The sequence below is a fragment of the Zootermopsis nevadensis genome, unplaced genomic scaffold (genome assembly GCF_977971745.1).
Source record: "Zootermopsis nevadensis isolate Lab colony 2312 unplaced genomic scaffold, Znev_1.0 Znev_ptg000010l, whole genome shotgun sequence".
Classification (NCBI taxonomy): domain Eukaryota; kingdom Metazoa; phylum Arthropoda; class Insecta; order Blattodea; family Termopsidae; genus Zootermopsis; species Zootermopsis nevadensis.
In genome coordinates this window covers 4,484,827-4,509,707 of record NW_028259142.1, presented here as the reverse complement: position 1 = coordinate 4,509,707, position 24,881 = coordinate 4,484,827, and the positions used below count along the sequence as shown (strand labels likewise).

Here is a 24,881-nt window from a genome sequence, read left to right as displayed (position 1 = left end):
ATTTTGACAATTATCAGGAACTTCATGTAAAAACGCATACCAATGGGATTTGCGTCGGTAGGGCGTTGTTAAAGTTTGGGCTTACGTGGAACACGCCGATGCAACGACGTTGGAGTGTGTTCAAATGGAAAAATAGTAACGTGTGTGAGGCAGGCAACTTATTTGCTCCAGAGTAATGCAGGCAGCTGTGCTACGCTGGAAGACTGATGCGTGCGTTCGATATTTTTAGATACACACTGCTTCAGCAGTTCCCCCCCCCCCCCCCTCCTACCAGATGGGTCAGGAGTGCTGAGACGTCATTACAGAATGAACTTGTTCGTGCCCCGGGTAGGGTTGGTAGTAATTGAGACATGCCATTTGTAGATTGTGGTGTGGTTGGCATCTGAACGGAGTTATTCGCGATTTTATCGCTAGTGGTCAGCACTTTCTTTCTTGTCAACGATTTTGCGAGGTATATTTTTTAATGACGTGCTTGTGGACGTGAGATTTATGGTCATGGCGGCCTCAGTTGTCATCTGCCATACTAAATAATAATATTTTCATATAATTTAATAATGCAGGAAAACCTTTGTGATAATATACAGACGGAGAAAAAGCCATCCGCGAAATAGCAATTATGAGGGCAATCACTTTGTGTGTGGTGGGTACCCAATGTACAGTGTCTCCCCCCCCCCCCCACTTCATTCTTACATCGCAGAGATCCACGCACCTAACTGCCAAATGCCAGGCACTCACTGGACGTATTAATAATTAACTAAGCAGATTAATAGGTCGACTAGAGATCTCGTTGATCTCGATTGGCTCGATAATTTGAATTCTGAGAAATAATATATATATACTATTTTGCTGCCCTCAAAGTTAGGACGGGGGAACGAGAATACTGCATGTTTCGTGATGCTGATGAGAGGCCCAGCTTTCGGGGTCACAGGTCAACACAGTTCGAACGCCGTCGAAGGCTAAGTTATGTGTCGTCGTTCATATTTATTATTGCAGCTCGTTCCACACGTGTGTTCTGTTTCTTCGTCTCGAGATTTCATTCGCATTCATAAATGCTGAGCTAGACTCTCGGCATCTGCGTATCAGAACCGAATATATACGCATTGGACGCTGAAGATGATCCTGCGAGGGCCGAAACGGTTCTATTTTAGTCTAACCGTGAAGAACGGTGGCTGGTTATGTAACGTTTTGTACTGATGTCGCATTATAAGGCATTTTCTTTTTAAAAAAAAGTAAAGACGGAGGCCACAGAGATCATAATTTGTCTTTAGTTGCTCCAACATTGCCTCTCGCAGATTTAGTAATCGTCAGTGTCTGAAGACGGACTTGTATTTCAGTAGGTTGAGCATTGGTATTGGAAATCTTGAGCGTGAAAATTGATTTATACAACTTGAAAGTTCATGTTTGTTCAATAACTGGCTGAGGTCAGAAATTATTTTTGGAGGACGGACAACCAAGCCAGATTGAATATCTGCACTTAAACATTCGGAATAATAAACGCAACAGTCGCCGGGCCGGTCGTTGTTAGTCCTCTGTAGGGCTACGTAACCCAAGGACCCGGAATATATCGAGTTCTTTATTTCGTTTCCTTTTTAAGCGATTGTGGATTCCGTGTCACCTCCCCGTATTGCCATGCACGTGTTTGTATTTTTATTAGTTCCAGATGAACAATTTATGTCACGAATAGAACATTTGTTCTCGTTCTAAGAACGTGGTTTTCGATGTGCTCTAATCATGTCCTGAGCCAGGGATCTTCGTGGACAAGTGCTCACCAGTTTACTATATCAGTGGATGGAGACGGGCGAGGAAGTAGGAGGGGAGAAAGAGGGAAAGAAGGCGAAACGAAAATCTAGAGAAGAGACGAGACAGGAAAGTGATGGCGCGAAAAGGAAAACAAGTGAAACGGAAAGGGGTAATGAGAGAAAGTGAAGTGACGAAGAAAATTAAGGAAAGAAAACATGGGGGAAAGTGAATGGATTAATTAAAGGTAAGACGGGAGTGGTGAAGAGCCTCAGAAACATTTGAAATTTATTTTGGTCTTTTTTTTTTACGAAGGTTAAAATGTGGGTTGTGTTCTAGATTGCGACGCCGTATTTAGTCTTGAAGATGGAAGTGATAATTTGCTCCGAAACATTGGCCACCTGTTTATGAATGTAGGTGTGTGTGTGTGTGTGTGTCTTCATCTGAACGTAGATTGCGACGCCGTATTTAGTCTTGAAGATGGAAGCGATAATTTGCTCCGAAACATTGGCCACCTGTTTATGAATGTATGTGTGTGTGTGTCTCTTCATATCTTCTTTTGGACGTAGATTGCGACGCCGTATTTAGTCTTGAAGATGGAAGCGATAATTTGCTCCGAAACATTGGCCACCTGTTTATGAATGTAGGTGTGTGTGTGTGTGTGTCTGTCTGTCTGTCTGTCTGTGTGTGTGTGTGTGTCTGTGTGTGTGTGTCTCTCTCTCTCTCTCTCTCTCTCTCTTCATATCTTCATCTGGACGGAGTCTCGGCGACGATGTGGGCCCCGCAGGACGCCGAGAGGCCGCCCTGGTGACTCACTCAACCTGCGTGTGATGTCCTTCGAGTCCATCACAACCTCCTTGAGTGAGCGACTAGGGCGACTCCACACGCCAGCAACAAGGATTCATTAAGATCAATTTAACGTCTGCATCCGTCGTAGCTACGGCGTGTGTGACACGTCCTACATTTTACTTCGTGGATTCCAAGCAGCACGCCAGGACACCGTCCATGCTCCTAAAAATAGCATAAACACAGTGTGTCCGAAGAGGTGTAAAATAAAGAATGTTAAATATATTTATTTTGTACAGTCTATACACAAACGTTTGAAGTTTATTGGTGTTGTAAAAATTATATAATATTAAAACATTTGTTTTGTAAAATATTATATTAGCGCTCTTAATCGTAAATACGATTTTACATTATATTTTTTAGCGCTTTTATTAAAACGACATGTTTCGACGGGTAATACCGTCGTCTTAAGGTTTTTATCAATTTAAAATATTTTAAAAACTATTAGATATTTGATACAATGTATTATAATGATCCGTAGTTCTGTTTGTAGCTTTCCATTTTCATGGTAAGTTGCTTATTGTAGTCAGACGTTATATTTATCTGTGGAATTAATGTTTAATTATTTTCTTGGAATGAGTATGAATTAACATGTGTATAGACTGTACAAAATAAATATATTTAATCAAACACAAACATGACGCATATAAGATACAAAGAATGTTAGTAAAGTAGACAATTACATGCGTCAGCACTGGAACTTGGTGCATTATCGTATCTGGTGTAGGTGTTCAAAATGACCACCGTTAGCTTCGTGGCAGTTGACGGCGGCCACTAAAGTTGCTGCTGTGTATACATCTTTTTGAGACACACTGTACATGTTGAATGCCTGATGGAAAAAATATTGCCGGCCGTCCCATGTGTTTTTCGTTCAAGTAGGTTTTCCTCAGTGTGCTCTATGTATGGCATACTGTGTAAATGAATGATTCCATTGTCCCACGCTTCCAAACGCAGTGGCTGTTCAGTTACCAGGAGACCGTCGATGCCAAGAGTTGGCAGCCTGCGGCTGGCCAAAAATGTTCTGCTACTGATGAACACTGATACGATTCATATATGACATAAAGAGCAGGGCAGACGGCCGTAACACATATTTCAAAGAAACATAGATGTGGACGTTTAATGTTAAAATAATATTATTGCCAAGAGGTACATTGTTTCGTTTAAGCCACGTAAAATTTATAATCGGAAAAAATTATTGCTGTGGTTTACAGCAAACTCGGTTATGTGGATAAATACAGTTATTATCCTGTTCCAGGTGAGTACTAATTGTCCCCCTTTTAAGTTAAATAACAATTTCTGTTCCTGTCCTGTCCATATCATCGACTCGTTTCTGAGGCCCTCGACAAAGATATGACAAGGTTGCTGACCTCTGATGCTATGTTTTCTGCTTGGAGCGATATATGCCTTCAGCTGTTTCGTTGCTAGGCAACCGTAAGTATGCATTCGCTCCCTCAGTGGAACAGATTTCGAGAAGCGAATATAGTTGCTCAACTAATTAAGAAGTTCCCAGCCCTAAAGTCCATGACCATGTCCTGAGAGCCAAGCACCGGACACCGCGGTCCAGGACACGCTCCGCCTTTCCTAAGACCTGCCGTCTTGTGTTAATCAGTCTGTCTCCCAGTCATAGCATCTTTTATTTGGTGACTAATGTTGATGACTCTTCTGGATTGTTACGCCGTATAGTCTGGTTATTCCATGGTGGTCTAGCGGTCAGAACACTAGCCTTGTAAGCCTGGGGTCTCGGGTTCAATTCCCGGTGGTGCTCAAATTTATAACTTGTGTTGGGCAAGGCCGTGGTCTAGGCATCACGGAGTTATCCTCCGGGGGCTTCCCCGATTTCTCCGTGGCATCCCAAAAATTACTCCACTCACACACAGAAGAAGGCAATGGCAAACCACTTCTGGATCATCTGCCAAGAACGTATATGAACAGGTCCCAGTCCGAGAAAAGGATGGAAGGATCCTGTTCATATGGACCTGTCGTCAGACAGAACACTACAAATAAAAAAATAAATAGTCTGGTTGAAGTTTACCGACGTTTAAGATGTGTTTGCTGCCTCCATCGCCCTGATGACAGAGGCAGCAAGTACTTATGAAACGTCGGTCAGCTATCGGACTACGCTGTGCAACAATCCAAAAGAGTGTCGTATTCTCTCCTGTCTGGCTGTCTCGTGGGTGGTCCATACATCTTCAGTACCCTCCCCTCAAATGCCTTCGGTGTATGTTCCAGACAAAAGATGAGTAGGAGTCTTGTGTGAAACTCGAAAAGCAGAATTGCAGTTGTGTGCTTTCCAATTTTCGTTGGAGACGAGACATTCTGAACTGAATGCAAAGCGAGCATTTTCCGATTTTAAAATCTTCGTTTTGGAAGAATCTATTGCTTACCTATCTTTATGTTATAATGCTGCTGGGTTTGTTGTTTAATTAAATAGGCGATGGATTAGGTACTTGAAAGCCTTGAAGCAATGTTGTGCTATGACGGTAAAAATGTGTAAAAATGTAATATGTTATACTTTTGATTTTAGTGTCTGGATTTATTAAGAGGTACATCAGCTTTTAATTTGTTATTTAGTGGACCAAAGTGTCCCAATAGTGTTCCAATTGCCTGCATAGTTTATTATTCCAAGGAAAATCACGTACACGTGTACGCAACACGTGGATAAGCGGTGGTAGAAATCGTGGCTTCCATTAAGGCCTAAGCCTTGTAGGATGGGTAAGATGTGATGCTGTTAAGTTCCTTTTTGTTGAGATCCTGAGTCGTTAAAACTTGCAGATTTATTGTGAATTGTGCAGCATACATTATGCATGGGCAAGACGTTTGCACCTCGCTGTCTGTTCATTGCTTACAAATGGCATTTTCGAGGAGTGTTGTTGGCTCTCACGGTCAGTGGAATGTGACAACTTTGATGGCAGAGAACAGCGTGGCTGAGGGGTTGGTCGTTGGTGCAAGGATTGACATATTTAATTATTTGAAGACTGGGTTAAATGAAGTTAAAAGTGGATTTTTCAGAACCCATTCTGCACTTCTTCAGTTCTATCTGTGCCGGGGTTACACGAATATTAGGGTCTTACCGTGTCAACTACAGATTTCAGAAATATAAAAATGTTACCAGTAGCCCATACTCTTCCGGACTGTCAAAAAGGACTCGGACATTACCGGAGTAAATAATACACCACCACGAATTGGGCTTGATTGAAATAAGTGGGACGTACCAACACGCACTCAGACAAACAAACTCATTGTGTTCGGCGTGCTATGTCGCCGCCGAGGAATGGATTCAATCCAGTTGACGATCATGATTCGTGATGGATCAAATGGAACCAGTCTTTGGTTTTTCCTGTATTGATTGTAGTGTGCCGTAAGTTTGAGGCTTTTACCGATGATCTAGGAATGAAGGTAGTGAAAAGCAGAGTTTACTTTTCATGTCGATGCATATGAAATGTGCGCTTTTGAAACCTTCATTCAGACAGCGGTCGCTCGTCCATGTCCCGGACATCCGTTCAGTTTGTGACGTATGTGCATACCCAGATGGCATTTCGGTACGCGGAAGCGAAACTTACCTTTTTCAAATTCAGCGTCTCTCCTTCCCCAGGATGAACGAACCGGCTTTTATAACTCGAAGTTTTTTGACGAATTTTGCCCGTATTTAACCTGCATAGTGGGGGGGGGGGGGGAGCATTTGTTTGCACGGGACGAAAAAAAACCTCGCACTGGGATTAATAGTGGACCGGACGACGAGCGAGCTCCGCGCTTGGTGACGCATTTATGGAGATGTCTGAGGTTTCGTTCATTGACGTCATACACGACCTTATGTCATGGCCTTTGGTACCAGAGGATAGGTGTTTGCTTTCGCTCACATGATGCGGACAACGTTCTGTGTGGCTGTAGAAAATTCTGATATTTTCTGTGGATGAGACCGCCACAGTTCCGCGGCCTCTGCCTCTTGGGGGAAATGGAAATCGTGTTCTGTTACGAGAGAAACAGGAAGGAAATGAGGAGGAAATATTCATGAAACGTGCCAATGAGAAGGTAAAGTAAGTAAAGTTTGTCCCACTATACGCCATGTAGGCGTTTGGGGTGAGTGGAGGTATAGCTCCTCTCTTCCTTGACCTCGGCACTAGATGGGGGTGAGTGGTCAGCATCACGCCCCGGCCGGCTTTACCCCCGGGAAAGGACCCCGGTACCCATTGTAGAGGAGGCTGGGTGGGCCCCAGAGCCGGTCTGGACGCAGAGGCTAGAGGAAAAATCCTCTGCCCCCGTCGGGGATCGAACCCCGGCCGTCCAGCCCGTAGCTAGTCACTGTACTGACTGAGCTATCCCGGTAAATAAGTAAAGTAAAACGCAGGCAAGAGATAAGGAAGGGAGGAAGTATGATTGAAAACGGTATTGAGAGAGACCAAAAGGGGGTCAGTGAAGAACAAGGGAAGGAATTGGGGGCTGTTGATGCATTAACAGGAGATTTAAATTGTTTCTCAATATCCCCTTTGGCTGCGACCCGTCCTTCATTTTGTCCTTAGGACCGGGACGAGTGGGAGAACACCTCGAGAAAACTGCGTAATGCGGAGCAGGCAGAAAGGCGGTTTATTGACGCGCTGTGGTGACAGTTCGTGCTTAAAATTGAACCGCCGTTGTATTTCCAAATTGCCCCCTGGGCGCCGTTGTCAGCCATAGCTTAATGGTGTCGCAAACTGGACCTAATTATTTGGAACCCTCACGAAATTTGGAAGATACTACGTCATCTACATTCATTTTAATTTGTGCAGAATATTTTTTGCTGTAAAATAAGAAGGCAATCCACAAGGCACGAAGATGCAACATTTTTTAAAATATACCAACACTGATAACGAAAGCGCATTAAAACGTGTTTTTGACTGCCAGTAGAACCAGTCGTTATCAGAACTCTCTGTTGGTGAAATACTTTATTCGAGACAAGTACCCTTTGGCTTTTCGACCTAAATATTAAGATGGCGAACGGATGAAGGAAGATATATTCGATTATGCTGGCTTAGAACTCAGGCGGGGAGAGGGGATGATGAGATTCCTTTCGCCTTATCGTCTCGGTTAAAGAAAGTGGATCTGGAAAGCAGAATTCCGGAGAAGTAATTACATTCCAAATGTACAGCGATTCGTGCCTGTGATAACCGAAATATAATCCAGTTTCTTGTAACATCGCAGGAATTTTTGGTATCCCTCGTGAGGGGACAAAGTTTCATGCCTGCTCATAAGTAGAGTCGAAAAAGGGTTTGAGTTACTTCTTCGCATTGCCCATTGAAAATAAATGTGAAGTTTATCAAATAGTGTTTCCTCCTCCTCACCGCTTACAGTTTTTCCCGCTGGAAATGATGGAGACAATTGAAGGGAGGTGTCGTGTAGCTCAGTTGAGTGAGCCAGTAAGGACTGAATTTCGTGCGACCAAATTGAGACAAAAGCAATGACCGAGAATTAAACGAAGAAGACAGTGACGAACCATTGGTTATGTTATTTTAATTGTTTTGTGCTTGTCACAAGTCTTGTGCCTCGCATTATGGTCTGCCACGCCATTGGAAAATTTAAAGGCATGTGGGAATAACGGAGATGCAGATGATTTAATCGGCGGTTAGAACGCTGGACTTGTAATCCTGGGGTCTCGGGTTCGATTCCCGGCGGTGCCCGAATTTATAACGTGTTGGGCAAGGCCGTGGTCTAGGCAACACGGAGTTTTCCTCCTGGGGCTTCCCCGGTTTCTCCGTGGCATCCCAACAATTACTCCATTCACACACAGAAGAAGGCAATGGCAAACCACTTCTGGATCATCTGCCAAGAACGTATATGAACAGGTCCCAGTCCGAGAAAAGGATGGAAGGATCCTGTTCATATGGACCTGTCGTCAGACAGAACACTAAGTAATAATAAGATGAGGTGGTCTAGCGGTTAGAACGCTGGCCTTGTAATCCTGGGGTCTCGGGTTCGATTCCCGGCGGTGCCCGAATTTATAACTTGTATTGGGCAAGGCCGTGGTCTAGGCAACACGGAGTTTTCCTCCGTGGCATCCCAACAATTACTCCATTCACACACAGAAGAAGGCAATGGCAAACCACTTCTGGATCATCTGCCAATAACGCATATGAACAGGTCCAAGTCCGAGAAAAGGATGGAAGGATCCTGTTCATATGGACCTGTTGTCAGACAGAACACTACAAATAATAAAAAAATGTTAAGTACCAGAATCTTCAAAAACTTAGTATTGGTGCCGTAAACAATACTTCTAGCAAACAATTGAATGCAAAAACATCTTTTATTCTGAAAACTGCTTTAAATTGTTGTCATTATGAACGAGGTGTCGCTGGACGAATCAGAATTGCTCAATTTATGTACACACGAGGAACTTCGTCCATCACAAAAAGCGGGGAATTTTCGATTATGGGTGATTGAGATCAAAGACAACAGATACTTGGACCCAGGACCACACTGGAAAACCACGGAATTAGCAGCTACGTAATTTGCCCGCATGTAAACATGAGACCAACTTTGCGTTACAGAGGTATGCGTTGGTACGGTTGTATGCTATGACGCCATACGTTTACACGTGACTGGATTGTCGCGCTCCAGGAATGTAGCAATAATCTACAAGCTCTCATCCTTGGGCAGTAAGCTTATCTCATCCCACTGTCGTGCTGCTTGTGCAGTGGGCTTATCTTATCGATGGTTCTGAGCATTCAGCTCATCTTTTTATCATCGCATTTGGTTGTTTGGGGATCTGCTCAACTTTCCTTGCAGACGGCTTTGGTTATTAGCAGTCTGCTCGCAGTTTCTTGCTAATGAATTTGGTTGTTTACAGTCTAATCGTATCTTCTTGCTGGTAGTTTTGGTTGATAACGATTCGATGTTTCCTACCATCTCGTTTGGTTGAAAATAGTTCATATTTTCTGACCAACAGCTTTCACTATTTGAAGTATGTTCATCTTTTTCTTACCAGCTGCTTTGGTTATCAAACTGCTCGTCCTTTTTGACGTAAATACGTCTGTATTTTAGGGTCAGTGTCATTCGGCAAAAAGTGAAACGAAAAAGTGTAACTTCATTGTCATGTTACCTAGGAAACGTCAAATTTCATTGTTATGTTACCTTGGAAACATCATCAGTTTACTCAGCATTGTTGTTACCTATAAAACATTACATTCATCTATCACAGACCCACCTTAAGCGTAACTAATTCAAGTTAAATAAGCAATGTCTTAATCAAACTTTACTCAATTGTAAAGCATGTATAAAGGAAATATTTAGAATAAAGCCAATATATAAACTTCCTTTCCGTATAGACGTATTTACGTCAAATTCTCCGGAACCGTGGTTCCACTATCACTTTTTTTATCCAAGTGGCTCACGTGATGATGTTCCTGTGAGAATGACTTCTAAGTGCGTATTCATTTCAATTTCCAGAAGTCAGCATTGGTCTGCTGCATTATCTGGATACCAGCATTATTTTTGGACGCCAGGAAGATTCAGACTAAAGTTTTTAAAACCTATGTCGATCTTTTCAGTGTGTATAACACTCTGGCGTTACATTCTTGGCCCCTTCTCTTTGTTGCATCACACCCAACATTTTCTGTGGACCTGAAACACATACAGGGAAGTGATAAACACTGCTGGTCGAAGACTCCCCTCTATGTGAATGAAGGTTTGTTTGTAAGTCGAGCGACACCATGGTGTTTCCAGATCCCTTCTGTATTTGTGTTGCCTGCTTATGATGAACCTGAAACTCACCCTTCTGTGTGTCCTCGGTACACTCCGGTCCAAACTAGAATTTTCTGAAGGAAAGAATTAGTATGTAAGATTATCATGTAACCTAATTCAACCGTAACCGATCTCCGATGACGCATTACAGCACAATATGAAAAATTAATGAATGTTAATTTTTCAGAAGAATCTTTTCGTCGTTGTGACGAAGAGATGGGAAAGTTAACTTTACTGAGCTGCATATTTTATATTAAATGTGAGAAATTTGTAGTGCACTGGATTAAAGCCTGGTTTACTTAACCTCAATTTGAGTCTCTGTGTCATTTCGTTTCGACATACAAATAAATGTTTGTTTCGAAGTGAGGATTTTGTTCTACTTTATGTGTGCTTACAGCGGTCTTTCAGTTCTCGTCAAGAACGAAGTGAATCTCGCAGTTGTGGCCATTTTATATTTGGTCGTAACCTTTGAACAGTTGCTTATTCTTTTAATCTGCTCAGGGTAGTTGACCTAACGTTGCGCCATCTTCACTGTTCCCACGGCCATTGATTCATATCAGGGTTGATTATGGATTAGTATGTTGCAGGGGAAGTCTGACCAAAGGTCATTTTCTTTTCAATTCCATGATTGTAAGCCGTAAGACCGTTCTCGACTTCTTGGGTCAAAGTCAGCATGCAACCATCAGTAAACTGGTTGGTTATAGAGTTATAGGAAACATGACGCTTGTGTTCATCGTAATTATGCTTAAGGTATTCTCTTTTTGGTTAATAGTCTGCTCATGTGCTCATCAAATTGCTTCAAGTTTGTGACGTAATCCAATATTGTGTGGGGGTTGCAGTTCAGATTGAGGTCATCTTATTTAGGATGGTAAGACAGATATGAGAAGAATTTCAAGCAAACAAGGATAGATGGAGTAAATGAGAAAGAAAGTTTAGTGAGAAGATAATAACGGGAAAGGAAGAATGCGTGAAAGTGTTTCAGGGTAAGAAAGAAACACTCGAGTGCAATGGAGAGAAAAATAGCTAATAACAAAGGAAGTAAGCAAGAAAGTAATCCTCTTTGTTTGCTTTGCATTTTTGATGTAAGTCAGATGCATTGTGCTGCAGCCTTGCCTCTGGATTAATATGTAATACCTTTATGGCGCTCTCTTAGTAACCAGGTATTGTCGCTGTTTGTTTTTGTAGAATCTCTTGAGGAAGGAAATGTAAACGAACGCAGGAAGTTATGAAATAGGGGCAGTACACATTTGTTTATTTTCCCACATCCCTCTGATCCCTAGTGGAGATCTTGTTTAGTTGTGTAAATGTGCCTTACAAACTGTCTGGTAACTTGGAATTAACTTTCTTCTTTGTTTCTTTAAATTTATTCTTGATTTCCCTTTCTCAGTATGAAACTATTCAGCAAGGACTGTGCATATTTTGAATGGATAATTTTGCCTGTTCTGAGAGCTTTGTGGATTGAGGAAACTGGAAGATGATCTTTTAATATATGCTGTAATTTGTTTAGGAATCTTTGAAGCAAGATTTGGAATGTGTTATGACCTGTTTTTTTCTGTCTTTTGTTTCAGCCTTCGGACCATGAATCCACGTGGGCTCGATCCTGGAGTGGTACGGGCTGAACTGTACCGGGCGCTGGATGTCTGGGCACAGAATTCCAAACTTTCCTTCCGTGAAGTCAACGATGATCGGGCAGACATTTTAGTATTTTTTGAAAAGTAAGGTTTTTTTGTGTTTTGTACTTTCAGGGGTTGCCAATGTAACTTCCCTTTTCAGCTGGTACGAGAATTTTATTATGTGGAAGATTATCTGAGTTGCAATTTACCACCTCCTCATTGGATTTCCTAAAAGCAGTCAAAGTTTTCATGTCATTCAGCATTCATGGATACATGGATAGGTTGTTGGGAGATTCTCCACAAGCCTACAAAGCATTAAAACCCGGAAGATCAACATTCTTCTTCTTCTTCTATGGCTCTCCGGTCCGTGTTCAGTCCATGGCCTCCTCAATTCTCCTCTTCCATTTGGTCCTCTGTTAGGTCCGTATGTCCGAGGCTTTGATCGAGGTTTCGAAACATCTTCCTTTTTACGGTGCAAGGTTGTCAGCCTTGCGACCAACCCCCAACCTGGAGGACCAGGGTACCTGTCTTAATCTGACCTCTCCCCCTCAACCAATCTGGCTAGGGAGACCCTATCAACATTAGACAAATCTTATTTGTTTCCTGTGTATAATCTCTGATGTATTCAATGATTCTATTTCATCTACTGAAGTTGGTGATAATATTTTATTTATTCTTTCATCCCTTGTTCCAGGGGCTACCATGGAGATGGCTATCCATTTGATGGGCCGGGGCAGATTCTAGCACATGCTTTCTTTCCTGGTGGTGGTCGGGGAGGTGATGCCCATTTTGATGAAGATGAAACGTGGCTTCTGTTAGAGGGGGATCACCACCAGGGTAATGTGTTGTTACTGTTTGTTGTAACGCAGTTGAAAGGATGTTTTATCGATTAGCATGCAAGGAATATTGGATTTATTGTGGACTGAATTGCATTTGTGTCAACTGAAATGTCATCTGCTAATATTGACACTTGCCAAATCAATTTCTACTTTTGTTGATGACTGCTCACATAACTCCGATCTTTACTATAGAGCAGATAGAAAGTTGAGTTTCGATCTACGTAATTCGACGTTCTGCTTTACATTGCACCATAATCCATACAGAATGGCTTGAAGAGTCCAGGTTATGTTTAAAACCTGGTCCATTTTTTTATGGAAGTCTTGTCCTTATTGTACGGTTCAGAAGTCGACCATGCATGAGGAACTGATCGATATTGAACATTGTGGAAGTCTGTCTTACCTGAACCACTGATCCATTTAAAATGAAACCATGGTACTAAACTGAACAGTTTCTGATATTCACTTAAAATGGAACTGATCTGTACTGTATATTTTGGAAGTACAGTTTACTATAAACAGAACATCACAAGGCTTTTGGTTTAACTGTGTTTAATCTTTTATACAAGATGATGCAAAGCAAAAGATGTATTATAAGTAGGTTTCCAGGACCAATCTTAAAAGTATAGTAATTATTGAATACTGAATATTTTCTTTGGTAAGGATGCTCTTGTCTGAGTTCAGTTATCTGCCCTCATATTACATAAAAGTAACTTCTCCAACATGTGCATGGAACATCTGTTTAAATTAAATATTGCGGGTTTGACTGGTAATTCGGCATTCTCACGTTTACAGGCACAAGTTTATTTGCAGTAGCGGCTCATGAGTTCGGTCACTCCTTGGGTTTGTCCCATTCATCTGTGGCTGGGGCTCTTATGTTTCCGTGGTACCAAGGTCTCAAACCAAACTTCCAACTGCCAGATGATGATCGTCACGGTATTCAGCAACTGTATGGTGAGTTGTTTTGTTTAATCAAGAGTACTGACATGCTGAAACACATCCATCTTCACTTCCGATGACCATTTTGACATTGGTTATAGCTAGTTTTCCTCTTCTGAATGACATTTCATGATATTGTCAGGCTGTGAATTGTGTTTAATTATCTGATATGACTTCATCCATCTCTGTGTTCTTTAATTAAGACCAGGCATTTCCAAAATTGGTTCTGTTTAGTCTTCAGGTGACATGGAAGAGGGCATCTTCATTCTGTTGGACCCCTGGTTGGTTTAACCTCAGTCTTTAATCTGTGAATTATTTTCCAAATGTGGACAGTACATTGCATAACAAGTTGATGCTTAGGACGGTTGAATTAGTCAAAGGTCAGGAATTCATATTCTGCATAGGCTAACTGAAGATTGCAGGAGAATTTCAATTACCATCACGATGTCGTGGGGAGTATGTCAGAATACTGTGGGACACTTCTCAGTCTTCAGGTCTGACCCCCAATCAGATGATGCTTACCCATGAGGACTCCCCCCTCCCCCTCACATGAAGAAAATGACACGCTGCATAGCATAGCATAGCATAGCATGACACATTTAATTTTTTATTAAAAACCTTGACCTGAAACATACATCGAATGTGATGGCTCGTTCTTTTCGTAAATGTAAGTTGCTTGCTTTGATTGCAGGCCCTAAAGATGATCGGAGAGTGTGGGAAATAATTCCTAATTACAGTCCACATCCACCAATAAATTATCCTACTCATCCACCATATCCTAGACCACCACCAGAGTTGCCCACACAACCACCTAGACAGCCACCTCAAACACCTAGAGAACCACCTAGACAGCCACCTCTAACACCAAGACTGCCACCTACAAGGTCTGACCCTGTTCCTCCTGAGAAGCCAACAAAGAAACCACACGGGAAGGCAGGCAAACCTGACACCTGCGATACAAGTTACGATGCCATATCTGTTATTAGGAGGGAGGTGTTTATCTTCAAAGGAAGGGTAAGTGAGTGTTTGGTTTGTCTTTTAATTGTACTTTCCTGTTGCCTGAGACAGTGGGTCAAAACATCCCTTACATTTGTACTAATCCTTTATATCTTTCATTTGTTGCACAGATTAGCCATTGGCTCCTGTCTTTTTATTAAATAAATTTAATTTCTGTGTAATTATTGCTTTTCAGTACATCTGGAGGATTGGGGACAGTGGCTTATATGCAGGATACCCAGCAGAGACGCACAGAATGTGGAATGACTTGCCAAAGAATTACACGCACATAGATGCGGTTTATGAGAGAGGAGACAAGAAGATTGTATTTTTCATTGGTAAATTTATGGAATGCATACTGATTAGTTGATTATTACTCTCCTAGTGACTTCCTTTATTTATTTCTTAACAAAAAGGAATAAATGAGACACGCTAGTGGCATCTAATTTTAACGTATTAGGCACAATATAATTGTAGATGTAGTAGAAACTTGTATAAATGGATCAAAAACAAAAGAGGTTTAGGGTCTAATGGTTTGCTTTTGTGATCGTGGTACAGACTTTCATTAAGACTTGTCAGCTAATCAAGTTCACAGCTGCATGAAGTCTGTTTGATTATAAAGTATTTAGTGACATCACATTTCAGTCTGTAGAGTTGAGAAATCTCGGTCAATAAATCGGCCAGGTATTTTGAGTTACATTGTACAGGTAATTGCATTACTTAATCATTGGGAAGCGCACACTTTTGTATTTATTAGTGGGTATGGTCAAGTGTTGAATTTTCTGGCTGATGAAATCTAAGTTTAACCAATCCAAAATCTGGAATCACAACTTCACTGCTTGGTTTCAGGCAAGCAGTATTACCTCTACAATGGTAATGAACTTGGAGAAGGATTTCCAAAGCCCCTCACTAACCTTGGTCTGCCAGAGTCACTGGAGAAAATTGATGGTGCCATGGTGTGGGGACATAATGGGAAAACATACTTCTTCAGTGGAACCATGTATTGGAAGTAAGAAATATTAATTATTGCATATTTATAGCATGGTAATATTTCTGTAGCATGGTTGCGTCAGTTAAAGTTTACGTTTATGTCTGGATAGTGGATGGAATATCTTGTTCTGACGTTCCAGGTTTTAGTGATATTTTAAAGGAGGGCTTCCTACAAGTGGTCTGTTGCTCAAATATTTTCCCCAAAGTTTTTGTAGAAACCAGAGGTGGAATGGGTATTCTAATAGTTGGTCCTTATGTGTTTTGATTTTTTTTAATACTGAAGTAAATTTTTATGATTGGTTTTTCTTACGAAGTGTGTGGATGTCTGATGTTGAAAGTTTCCTCTGTACTGTTACGATGAAACAACACTTATGCCTCATTTACAGAGAGAAGTATTATTAATGAAACTAGAATTATGTGAATTTGCGACGGGCTGATCCCTCGTATATAAGAGTCCTACCGAATGTCTCTATCTAGATCAAGCCAATGAAAAGTTGGGATCCGCAGTTCCCAGTATCCCACATGTAAGGTTTTTTTTAGTACCCATGGAATAACTAGGTGGCTTGTTTGTATGATGTTCTTGCAAAAATACTGCAAAAACTTACGAATTCACAGCTAGATTTATTTATCTGTGATACATTTAATGTTGCACCTAGGTTTGATGAAGACATTGGGAAGGTGGAATTGGATTATCCACGAGACATGTCCATGTGGAGTGGTGTTGGGTATAACATTGACACTGTTTTTCAATGGAAAGATGGTAAGTATTAATAATTCACACTAATTAATGTGATAGATTATTTGATGAGGGAATTGATAATTTATACCTTCTACAAAATGTTGATGAAGTGGGATTGGTGTTAGAAATAAGTGCCTACAAAATTTTGGTCACAATGTTTGCAGAATCTCACTGGTTGAAAGCTGAAATCGGTAATTTGTTTCACTGCAGATCTATATCTATAGGGAAATTTATTATAATGTTGCAGGATTGAATCTGCAAATCTTGATCGTATATTACACAGAATTTGGTGAAAGCAAAATCAAGTATTGTATATTTTTGAGGACAGTTGCTAATGTTACTTTCTTTCACGTAATCATCTTCTTTTAGGGAGGACATATTTTTTCAAAGGAAAGGGCTTTTGGAAATTTAATGATGGACGGATGCGAGTGGAGAATGAACAACAAACACTTTCGGCACCTGTTTGGATGGGATGTCCACGTGAAATGGAAAGGCCGACAGAACCAAGCCACCTACTTCCTCCTAAAGAATTGGATATTCAACCACTACCATCACAGTCTAACACAATCTCTGTTTGTGTAAATACATTACTGACTGTGTTACTACTACACTATGTGATCACACCAAGTTATCATTTTTAATAGTATCAGAATGTTGTGAACTTCTGTTTCCAAATTTGGAATTCTTATATTTCTGTGATACATTTGAATGGTTGTATTCTTGTTCCTCGCGATTTTGAATTTTTCATATCAGGATGGATACTTATTACATAAACACTGGTCTTTGTTTTAAAAGTATTGAATATTAATTACAGGATGACACCACCATAATATAATAATATGCACTGTCAGATACATCCAGTCTGTTTTAAGGGTATTGAATATTATTTAAAGGATGATATTTCTCTGTGGTATAATTTACACTGTTGGATATGCGTACACCAGTCTTTATTTTAAGTGCATTGAATATTACTTTTAATGATGATGTTAGTATGGTATAATTTACACTTTTTATAAATTACCTGCTGCTTCACAGACAGTGAACCATGTTTATTTTACTACATCTAATAGGTATCCTCTCATTTTACCTGAAGAGGAAGACAAAGCCAGCCAGGCAAAATGTCATTTTGTATCCACAAAGGACAGCATTTTCTCATTTTTATTTTAAACCAGTCGGAAAACAGAACCACATTGAATTTACATTTTTCATAATTCTGCCATCTCTGATTTTGAGGATGTTAACATAATTTCTTATGCAGAGTCTTTAATCATAACTTGAGTTAATAATATAAAGACTGCATGATCAGTGTACATAATATCTTTGGTTAAATGTAAGACATACACATTTTGGAAACATTGCCAATGTGTGTTTACTGCTTACTGCATGGGGTTGTAATTATAGTTATTTTGAAGACGGTGTAATATATCCCTCACACCCATGTATGTAATTTTGTGTATTGCAGGCTGTAAAATTACACATTGTAAGTTGTAAAGAAGGAAAATTCAGGCACTTGCTGTGTCAGAATAAGTCAGCATCACTAAAAGACCCTCCATATTTAGGAAACCCTTCTGCCTAAGTTCTCACCATTAAGGCTTGTAAGGGACATTGTGGTTTAACTTCATGCACTCTAGACCTCGATGCTAGGTGGAGGACAGATTAACAGCGATGCCAAGGATCAAACTCCTGGTCCTTGTTGGATAAAAGGCTTGGTTAGCCCTCATGCAGTCTGCAAGGTTGTGAAGAGAAAAATGTCAACCTTTGGTGGGAGTCCTGCCCTGCCTGATACAGTTTTTGCCATTCACCTTACTGCTGTGATGGCTGTTCAGGCTTGTGGCAAGTCATTGTGCACCATGGAGTATGCCAATACATGGACGCCAGTAGACATGTCATTATAAGCCAAACTGACGGTGCCATCTACATGCGAATGAGTTTGATTTTATAATCTACCAAACCACTGGAAAATACAAGTAGCTTCTGAATAGTACTGAGTCGAAGGTAGGATTTGGGATTCTATTATGGAATGTGTTTTTGAGTTATAGTCATCTTGTTCATGATGGGTGACTGAGTTTGGACAAGTCTCTTCTGACATACGCTTTTCAGGTGATGTGGGTCACTTTCTTGATGTGTTTGGGAGGTTGATTGCAGGGAGTTTGGAATTTCATTATTCGAGAATATTGTGGTTATTGTATGCAGATTGTGTTTAAAGTACAAGGTCAGATTTTTCACTGTCATATGAATGACAGTGGCTAGTCTAGCTGTCTGTAATTCCCACATTGACAGAAAAGTTTATGGCTAACCCCTTATGTTGGCATGTAAATGGCTACATGTGGATGACCAATGGCTACTTTAAATGTGAATCATGTTTTCAGTTTTGTCAAAATGGAAGTTGTGTATAACCATCAGATGCACAGGGCAGTGACTTGAATTTTCAAAAGTAAGACTTGCCTGTGATCCGTTGTTCATTTAAATTATTAACCTAGGTTGTTTGAGAAACTGGTCATGAGGTCTCATTGTTACCCTGTACCAACATTCCAAAAAGGGCTAAGATTTCTCAGGATCTGAGCTGCATTGTCATAGCCTCTCCAGCTATCAGTTTCTAAGCTCATTGCATTGCTTGTTCTCACTTCCTATCATGTGGTCTCATTCAGTTGAAAGGTCAACATAAAGTGACAGGACTGCACAGTGCGTAAAGTTGAACAGTTGACGAAATAGCACAGGGAAAACATACAAATGCTGAAACGGCTTGGATTAATATGAAAACGAGGCACAGTTTGATAAATCGGTCTTCATTTTGAGTGAACAGATCAAAGTAAGTGGAGGGAACCAAGTGTGAAATTGTCTGAACATTTAGCACCTTATTGTTAAAGTCATCTGGCATTATTTTAGAGTTCCTGTAATATGTGGTTTTATTCTTGAGCAGTATGACAGCTGTTTTTGTGTGTAGGGACTATATTCAGTATGAAAGTCATTTGTATAGGGGGACAGTTTCATGCAACAGAAATCTTATGAACTTACTTTAATACAAATGGTTAAAAATTTGCTTGGAAATTTATGAACAGTTCTCAGAAATATGTTGGGGTAGTTGCTAGTAAAGAGATTAGCTATAGGCTGGATTCTCAAACTATTTTTTTGCTAGTTGGCTTTCTGTTTTGTGGGTAATAGGGCTGTTTCCCTAAGGCAAAACAGCTGAAGCATGAAACTGTTCACCTGCATCTAGTGATAAGGTTAAGAAGTGTATGGAACTTACCTCCACTTTTGTGCGCAACTTTCATGACATGCTAGGCACAAGGATGTTGCCTTTCTTTCACTTTTGTAAGTCGAGTATGATTGGTCACAGTAATATAAAAGTTCCAAATTTCTCAGAACAAGCATAAATTTAAAAGCCACTGTCACATCAACTACACTGTTTGACCCAGCTATTAGGCCGTTACGCATTGAGCGATTATATTGAGTGGTGTGCAGTGAGTACCAGAAGTGTTTTAATTTGTGATGTTCCATTTGTATACCAGGATATGAAATTGCTGGCTTTGTTCATGGCTGAAGGGACTATTCGATAAGCAGTTGTCTACAAATGTGGGATGCTGTCATTTGGAGTTTTTAATGCTGAAATTTACTTGCACCCAAGTGAAGGATGTTAGGCTCCTAATATGTATTTATTTTATGTCATTTTAAGTATATTTTATTGATGTAAGCAATATAAGGTGTTTTTAACATGGAATTTTGTTCCTTATGTCACTGGGAATGCCAACACTTCACACTGCCATCTACTAGGAGATTTAATTTTCCTCTGTTAATGGTGATTAAGCAAATAACTGGTTTTAATCTCCACAGACTTTGAATATGTGGTCTTGTTTTAAAAATGATGTTTATTTGTAATGTCACTCATATTACATTACTTGTACACATGCAGTTGCAAGAGAATCTTGTCAGAAAAAAAGCATACAGGATATATGAAAATTGTGATTATGATTATTAACGTTGGTGCCAAAGTCATTCAAAATGTATATAATAGGGAATTTAAGTCAAAATTATTCATAGCATTTTTTATTTTTATTTTTCATGATCAGTGCATGGTATGAAGGCAGTTTTTTTTTTGCGTGGTTCATAACACTAGTGGGCATGAATACAGGGAAGCTGATTGTTGTGCTATCTTGTAAGATAGAAAACTGATGTTTGGACATAAGAACAAAGGTAAAACCATTTATGAGAAATTATATTTTGAGCATTGTGGCACCTAGGAGGACAGTCTGTAAACAAAGGCTTACTTTTACAAGGTGGTATTCTCAGGTAATATATATGTTGCATAATTGACACTGAAAATGCGAACAAAATCTGCCAAATTGCAAGTTGTATTTAAACAAAAAGAATTCACGCTGCAGTGTGTATTGCTGCAATGTGGTTTGGTGCAAGTAGGCAAGTTGAATGATTGTCTTTGTTGCTTCAGAATTAAAAATAGGTCACCAATATTTATTTTTACTGTACTACTGTTTTTATTCAAATGTGTCTGTGTAATGCTTCTATAATCTAGTGGGCAGTGCAGTTAAGGAATACTGTTATTCAGTTCTGTTGACTGTATTATACATTAAAAGAATGTTTGTGAACTGAGTTATTGTATTTTATGCCAAAACTTGTAGGTAAAACCTAGAGACTGAGCAAATAAAACTCTTCCGGCAACCAGAAAGTAGTTCTGCGGTAACAGCATTGTTGCTTTGTATATCTCTCCTAGGTGCTAAGTGCTCCTGTAGTGTTTTGAATGTGATGAAATATGGTACTGTAAAGGCAGTTCTAGATTGGTGCATATATGTTGTCCATTCATAAATGTAAAATGGGAAAAATCTGATTTTGAATTCCATAAAAGTATGTGAAGCATCTGAAAAGTTGATGTAACTAGGCATGATTAAATACACTACCTTTTGACATCATAGTATTCATGAAATCTGTAATTTATCTGAAGGGCATTAGACTAGTTTTGTAGTATCCATCTTATTTTTGTATCCTGAAAGATGTTCAAGGGGTTGTACTCCATTTTCAAATTATATTTATGGCAGCATTCTGACAGGTCTTTTGCATATTGCATTAAACACTTGATTAATCTGAGATGAGTTTGTAAAAGTCTTCTTTTTATTTGAATAGCTCTGTCCTGCCCCAAATTAAGAAGAATATTTTCTTGTTTTTGATCTGCACCAGTATTTATAACTGAAGCACTTATGGTCGTCATTTTGCACATGGGCTATGTACAGTTCCAGGCAGAAGGCAGAGCATGTCAATCTGCAATAAGTGTACACTTGGAAGTATTCTAGCATATTTTTTAGTATGCAAATAATTCCAGTGATCATGCAACATAGCTGCATATTTTGAATGTCTATTACCTGCTGTGAATGAAGGGTATTTTGTTTTTGATTGTCACACGATTTCATCAATATTCATTTCTCCCACTATTTTAATATTTCACAACCATGCATTGCTATAAGTGTGAATTCATGTTTAAGCTAACATATTTTAAGATGTCAGTAATATGACCTAATACAATAGCCTTTTCTGAATTGCCATACATATGCACAGATATCATGAAGTTAAGCCACTGTTAAATTTTGCTTCCATATTCAAAAGTGGATGACAGTATGTAAAGAGTATTTTGTTTCATACAGTAAACCACCATCTCGGTAATCTGAACTGTTGAATTTTCAGTTTTCACAAGAAGACAGCCGTCTTCATACTCTTATGCTTTGAGAACTTTGAATCTCATGAAATTTTCATAAAGGATTATAAAGTAAGGTATGCTTGTAAATTGTATTTGGCTGTGTGTAACAGGTAATGAATTAAATATAGGATTTCAGTTTGTAATCACTGTGATATTTATTATGAATTATTGTAAGTACTATTATTTTACTAATTGTATTTAACATTTGTTTTTATTACATTTTGGTTTAAACATTAGGAAAATATTACAAAATTTAAATAAAACTTCCCCATAGGAAAATAAGTGATGTTCATTGTTCAGTTTCTTCCATATTGTATGAATATCCTTTTCCTATATCCATCACAAGTCCAAAATGTGAACATACTTTTATTTTTATTTGGGCTCTGAATATTTGTGCAGCAAATATTGAGTATAGAATGTTACACATTGCTTCAAATTTGCATTTCCTGCTATCAAGGTACACAGTAGTAAATTCTGTTCAAATTAGGTATGTCAGCTTCATGATTTGAAGTATATGAAAATACATGTTAAAACTGATGTATGTATGTGGGAAGTGAATGATCACTTTTCTGCTCTGTGCTTCCCCCCCACCAAATCCTGCTCATGAAACCAATATACTAAAGCTAAATACAAAAACGACTTTCAAATGCCCAACCTCCAGACAGTTGCCCCTTTTTTATTTGTCATGCAGCATTGTAAACACCAGTGAGGCATTAGGTCTGAAGTGCAACCAACAAATACACACCCTGCTTTGCCCATTTGCAATATTTATTTCTAATCAACCATGTTCTATTTACATGTTAATGTCAAATATGTTCATTAGAATAGTGCAATTCAATAGAATAACAACTTTATTCATATAGTTAACAGTGTCAAAGCATATATATACCCACCATTTATTGCAAAATATATCAAACTATCATATGCATAAGATGTGAATTCCATTCTTTCCTAAAGCATATTGAAAAACCAATTGACAGAATTTAAGTTTCTTTAAAAAATTTAATATCATCTTTTGATAAAATTGTTAGAAGGGGTTGGATACTAGTAATTAATATCAGATTTAAATTTTTGTGTCTGGAATTCAACAAAATAACTGCTAAGTTGAACACAAGTAAACTTATTGAAAAGTCTTCTGAAAGGGGAATACACTATGCAAAAATCACAACCAACTGGGCAAGAAGAATAACATCAACAGCTGTGGATTCCAAGGGCTTCATACACTTTACTAACAATTTTGGGTACTTCAGCCATAGCACCAAGCCCTGTGTCTCCACAGATGAGAGTTTTGGCAATGCATGGAACTTCTGTATAGCCCCAATTCTTCAGTGTAGCAATGTGAGTGGCAGTGGCTGGGTGCTCCCACATATGAGTATTCATTGCTGGACAGAATAACAATGGTTTCTTCAGGTCCCATGCTCGTGCAACACAGGTCAGCAAGTTGTCACATAGACCCTAGATTACAGAAGAGTTCTCGATAAAGTGACAATTCATGGTAGATCATTACATATGCTATACAAGTCCAATGAGAAATATGGAAAGGTCAACTGATTGTCCATAGTGGGAGTTTAACAGTAAACAAGACCTTTTTATGATAATGTGCAGTGGATTTGCAACCCTAAAATTTGTTTTTGGTAAAACAGATAAATGAAAATTTCTACTAAAAGTGCAGAAATAACATAAGTTTGTTGTTACTTATGTCAAGAGGCTTACTTTGTTGTCTAACAAGTGTTAAAAGTACCAATAATATTATAAACTTATAATAGTTTGTTCATACCTGGGCTAATTTTGCCAAAGTATTTGCATCAAGTGGTGAAATGATGAAAACATCAGCCCATTTAGCCAATTCAATGTGAAGGACTGGATCACCCCTTTTTGACCAAGTTTTCCACTCATCAAGATCATAATAAACTGGCACATTGATGGGTATGTCTTCTGGAGCATAAAAGTGCCTTGCATGCTCGGTCACAACAACTCGCAACTGTATATTCCATGGCACAGAACCTTTTGATTGTTGAATTATGGTTTTCAAAAGATCAGGCAACTTAATGGTTGCAACACTGCCTGTACAGCCCACAAGAACATGTTTAAAATTATCACTACTAGAACTCTCCATAGTTTTTGTAAAAGTGCACTTCTTAGTGAATTTATCACTACTACTGAACTATTTTTCTGATTTTACTTTGGTTTCCAAATCACCAAATCCAAGTTTAGACCATTCTTCTTTAGCCATCAACTGGTTATTCATCCTACAGTCCAAATATGCTTTTGCTTCTTCGCGACATGCAGAGTTATTGTTGGTATTTGTTCTTAAACATACCATGTACTTCACCATTTCCTTTCTGCACTGCCCCTCGTGATCTAGAGGAAAGCTACCTTTGTCAGGTGGAGTTGGTGTAAAAGTTTTCTGACCGAAGGTCATGGAAGACATAATATAACTGACTAACGTTACTTACAACTGAAAGAATTTAATTTCACTCATAACCTAAAAATATAACTCATACAGTACTTTTTTACTAGCCTAGAAAGACACAGAAAACCCCAGCACACTACTATGTTTGGGTAGGTTGGTATAATTTGTGCTAATATGGAAGCAGGCTGCTGGTATGAAAATCTGCACGTACTTAATATAGTCGAATGTTTCAGATATCCAAGCTTTTGGATGTAAATGTCACTTCATAATCAATGTTATATTTAGTGTCAATGACATGGTTGAAATTGTTAGAAGACAAAATTTCTTTTCATAAACAAACATTCTAGACAGCAATGTTTCG

General features: G+C 39.3%; 3 protein-coding genes across 4 annotated transcripts in view; 1 reads left to right on the top strand and 2 right to left on the bottom strand.

The window, feature by feature from the left end:
- Positions 1-22,389, top strand: part of Mmp2 (Matrix metalloproteinase 2) — a 173,347-nt gene extending 150,958 nt beyond the window's left edge. For both annotated transcript variants that reach the window (XM_022083265.2, XM_022083263.2), the window contains exons 4-11: positions 11,862-12,008; positions 12,601-12,743; positions 13,538-13,696; positions 14,373-14,695; positions 14,874-15,015; positions 15,527-15,686; positions 16,324-16,427; positions 16,776-22,389. In XM_022083265.2, the coding sequence (XP_021938957.1) occupies positions 11,862-12,008; positions 12,601-12,743; positions 13,538-13,696; positions 14,373-14,695; positions 14,874-15,015; positions 15,527-15,686; positions 16,324-16,427; positions 16,776-17,047 (1,450 nt within the window). In that variant the 3' untranslated portion in view covers positions 17,048-22,389. The remainder of the gene's footprint in view (positions 1-11,861; positions 12,009-12,600; positions 12,744-13,537; positions 13,697-14,372; positions 14,696-14,873; positions 15,016-15,526; positions 15,687-16,323; positions 16,428-16,775) is intronic.
- A 465-nt stretch (positions 22,390-22,854) lies between these two features.
- Positions 22,855-24,223, bottom strand: Ppcdc (phosphopantothenoylcysteine decarboxylase). The gene is made up of 2 exons (XM_022083283.2): positions 23,885-24,223; positions 22,855-23,562 (listed from the first exon to the last, which is right to left on the bottom strand). The coding sequence occupies exons 1-2, from the start codon at positions 24,221-24,223 to the stop codon at positions 23,299-23,301; spliced, it is 603 nt and encodes a 200-aa protein (XP_021938975.1). The 3' UTR covers positions 22,855-23,298.
- Positions 24,224-24,271: 48 nt separating this feature from the next.
- On the bottom strand, positions 24,272-24,538 carry LOC147874177 (cytochrome c oxidase assembly protein COX19). The gene has a single exon (XM_087346282.1). It carries the CDS (start codon positions 24,536-24,538, stop codon positions 24,272-24,274), a length of 267 nt encoding a protein of 88 aa, XP_087202408.1.
- Between the last annotated feature and the right edge of the window lie 343 nt (positions 24,539-24,881).

Excerpts from the sequence above, each read along its gene's own strand:
- Ppcdc (XM_022083283.2), bottom strand. The coding sequence starts at position 24,223 with ATGGAGAGTTCTAGTAGTGATAATTTTAAACATGTTCTTGTGGGCTGT. Across the intron at positions 23,563-23,884 it reads CTTTGGCAAAATTAGCCCAG|GGTCTATGTGACAACTTGCT; the intron begins GTATGAACAAAC and ends TCTGTAATCTAG.
- LOC147874177 (XM_087346282.1), bottom strand. The coding sequence starts at position 24,538 with ATGTCTTCCATGACCTTCGGTCAGAAAACTTTTACACCAACTCCACCT.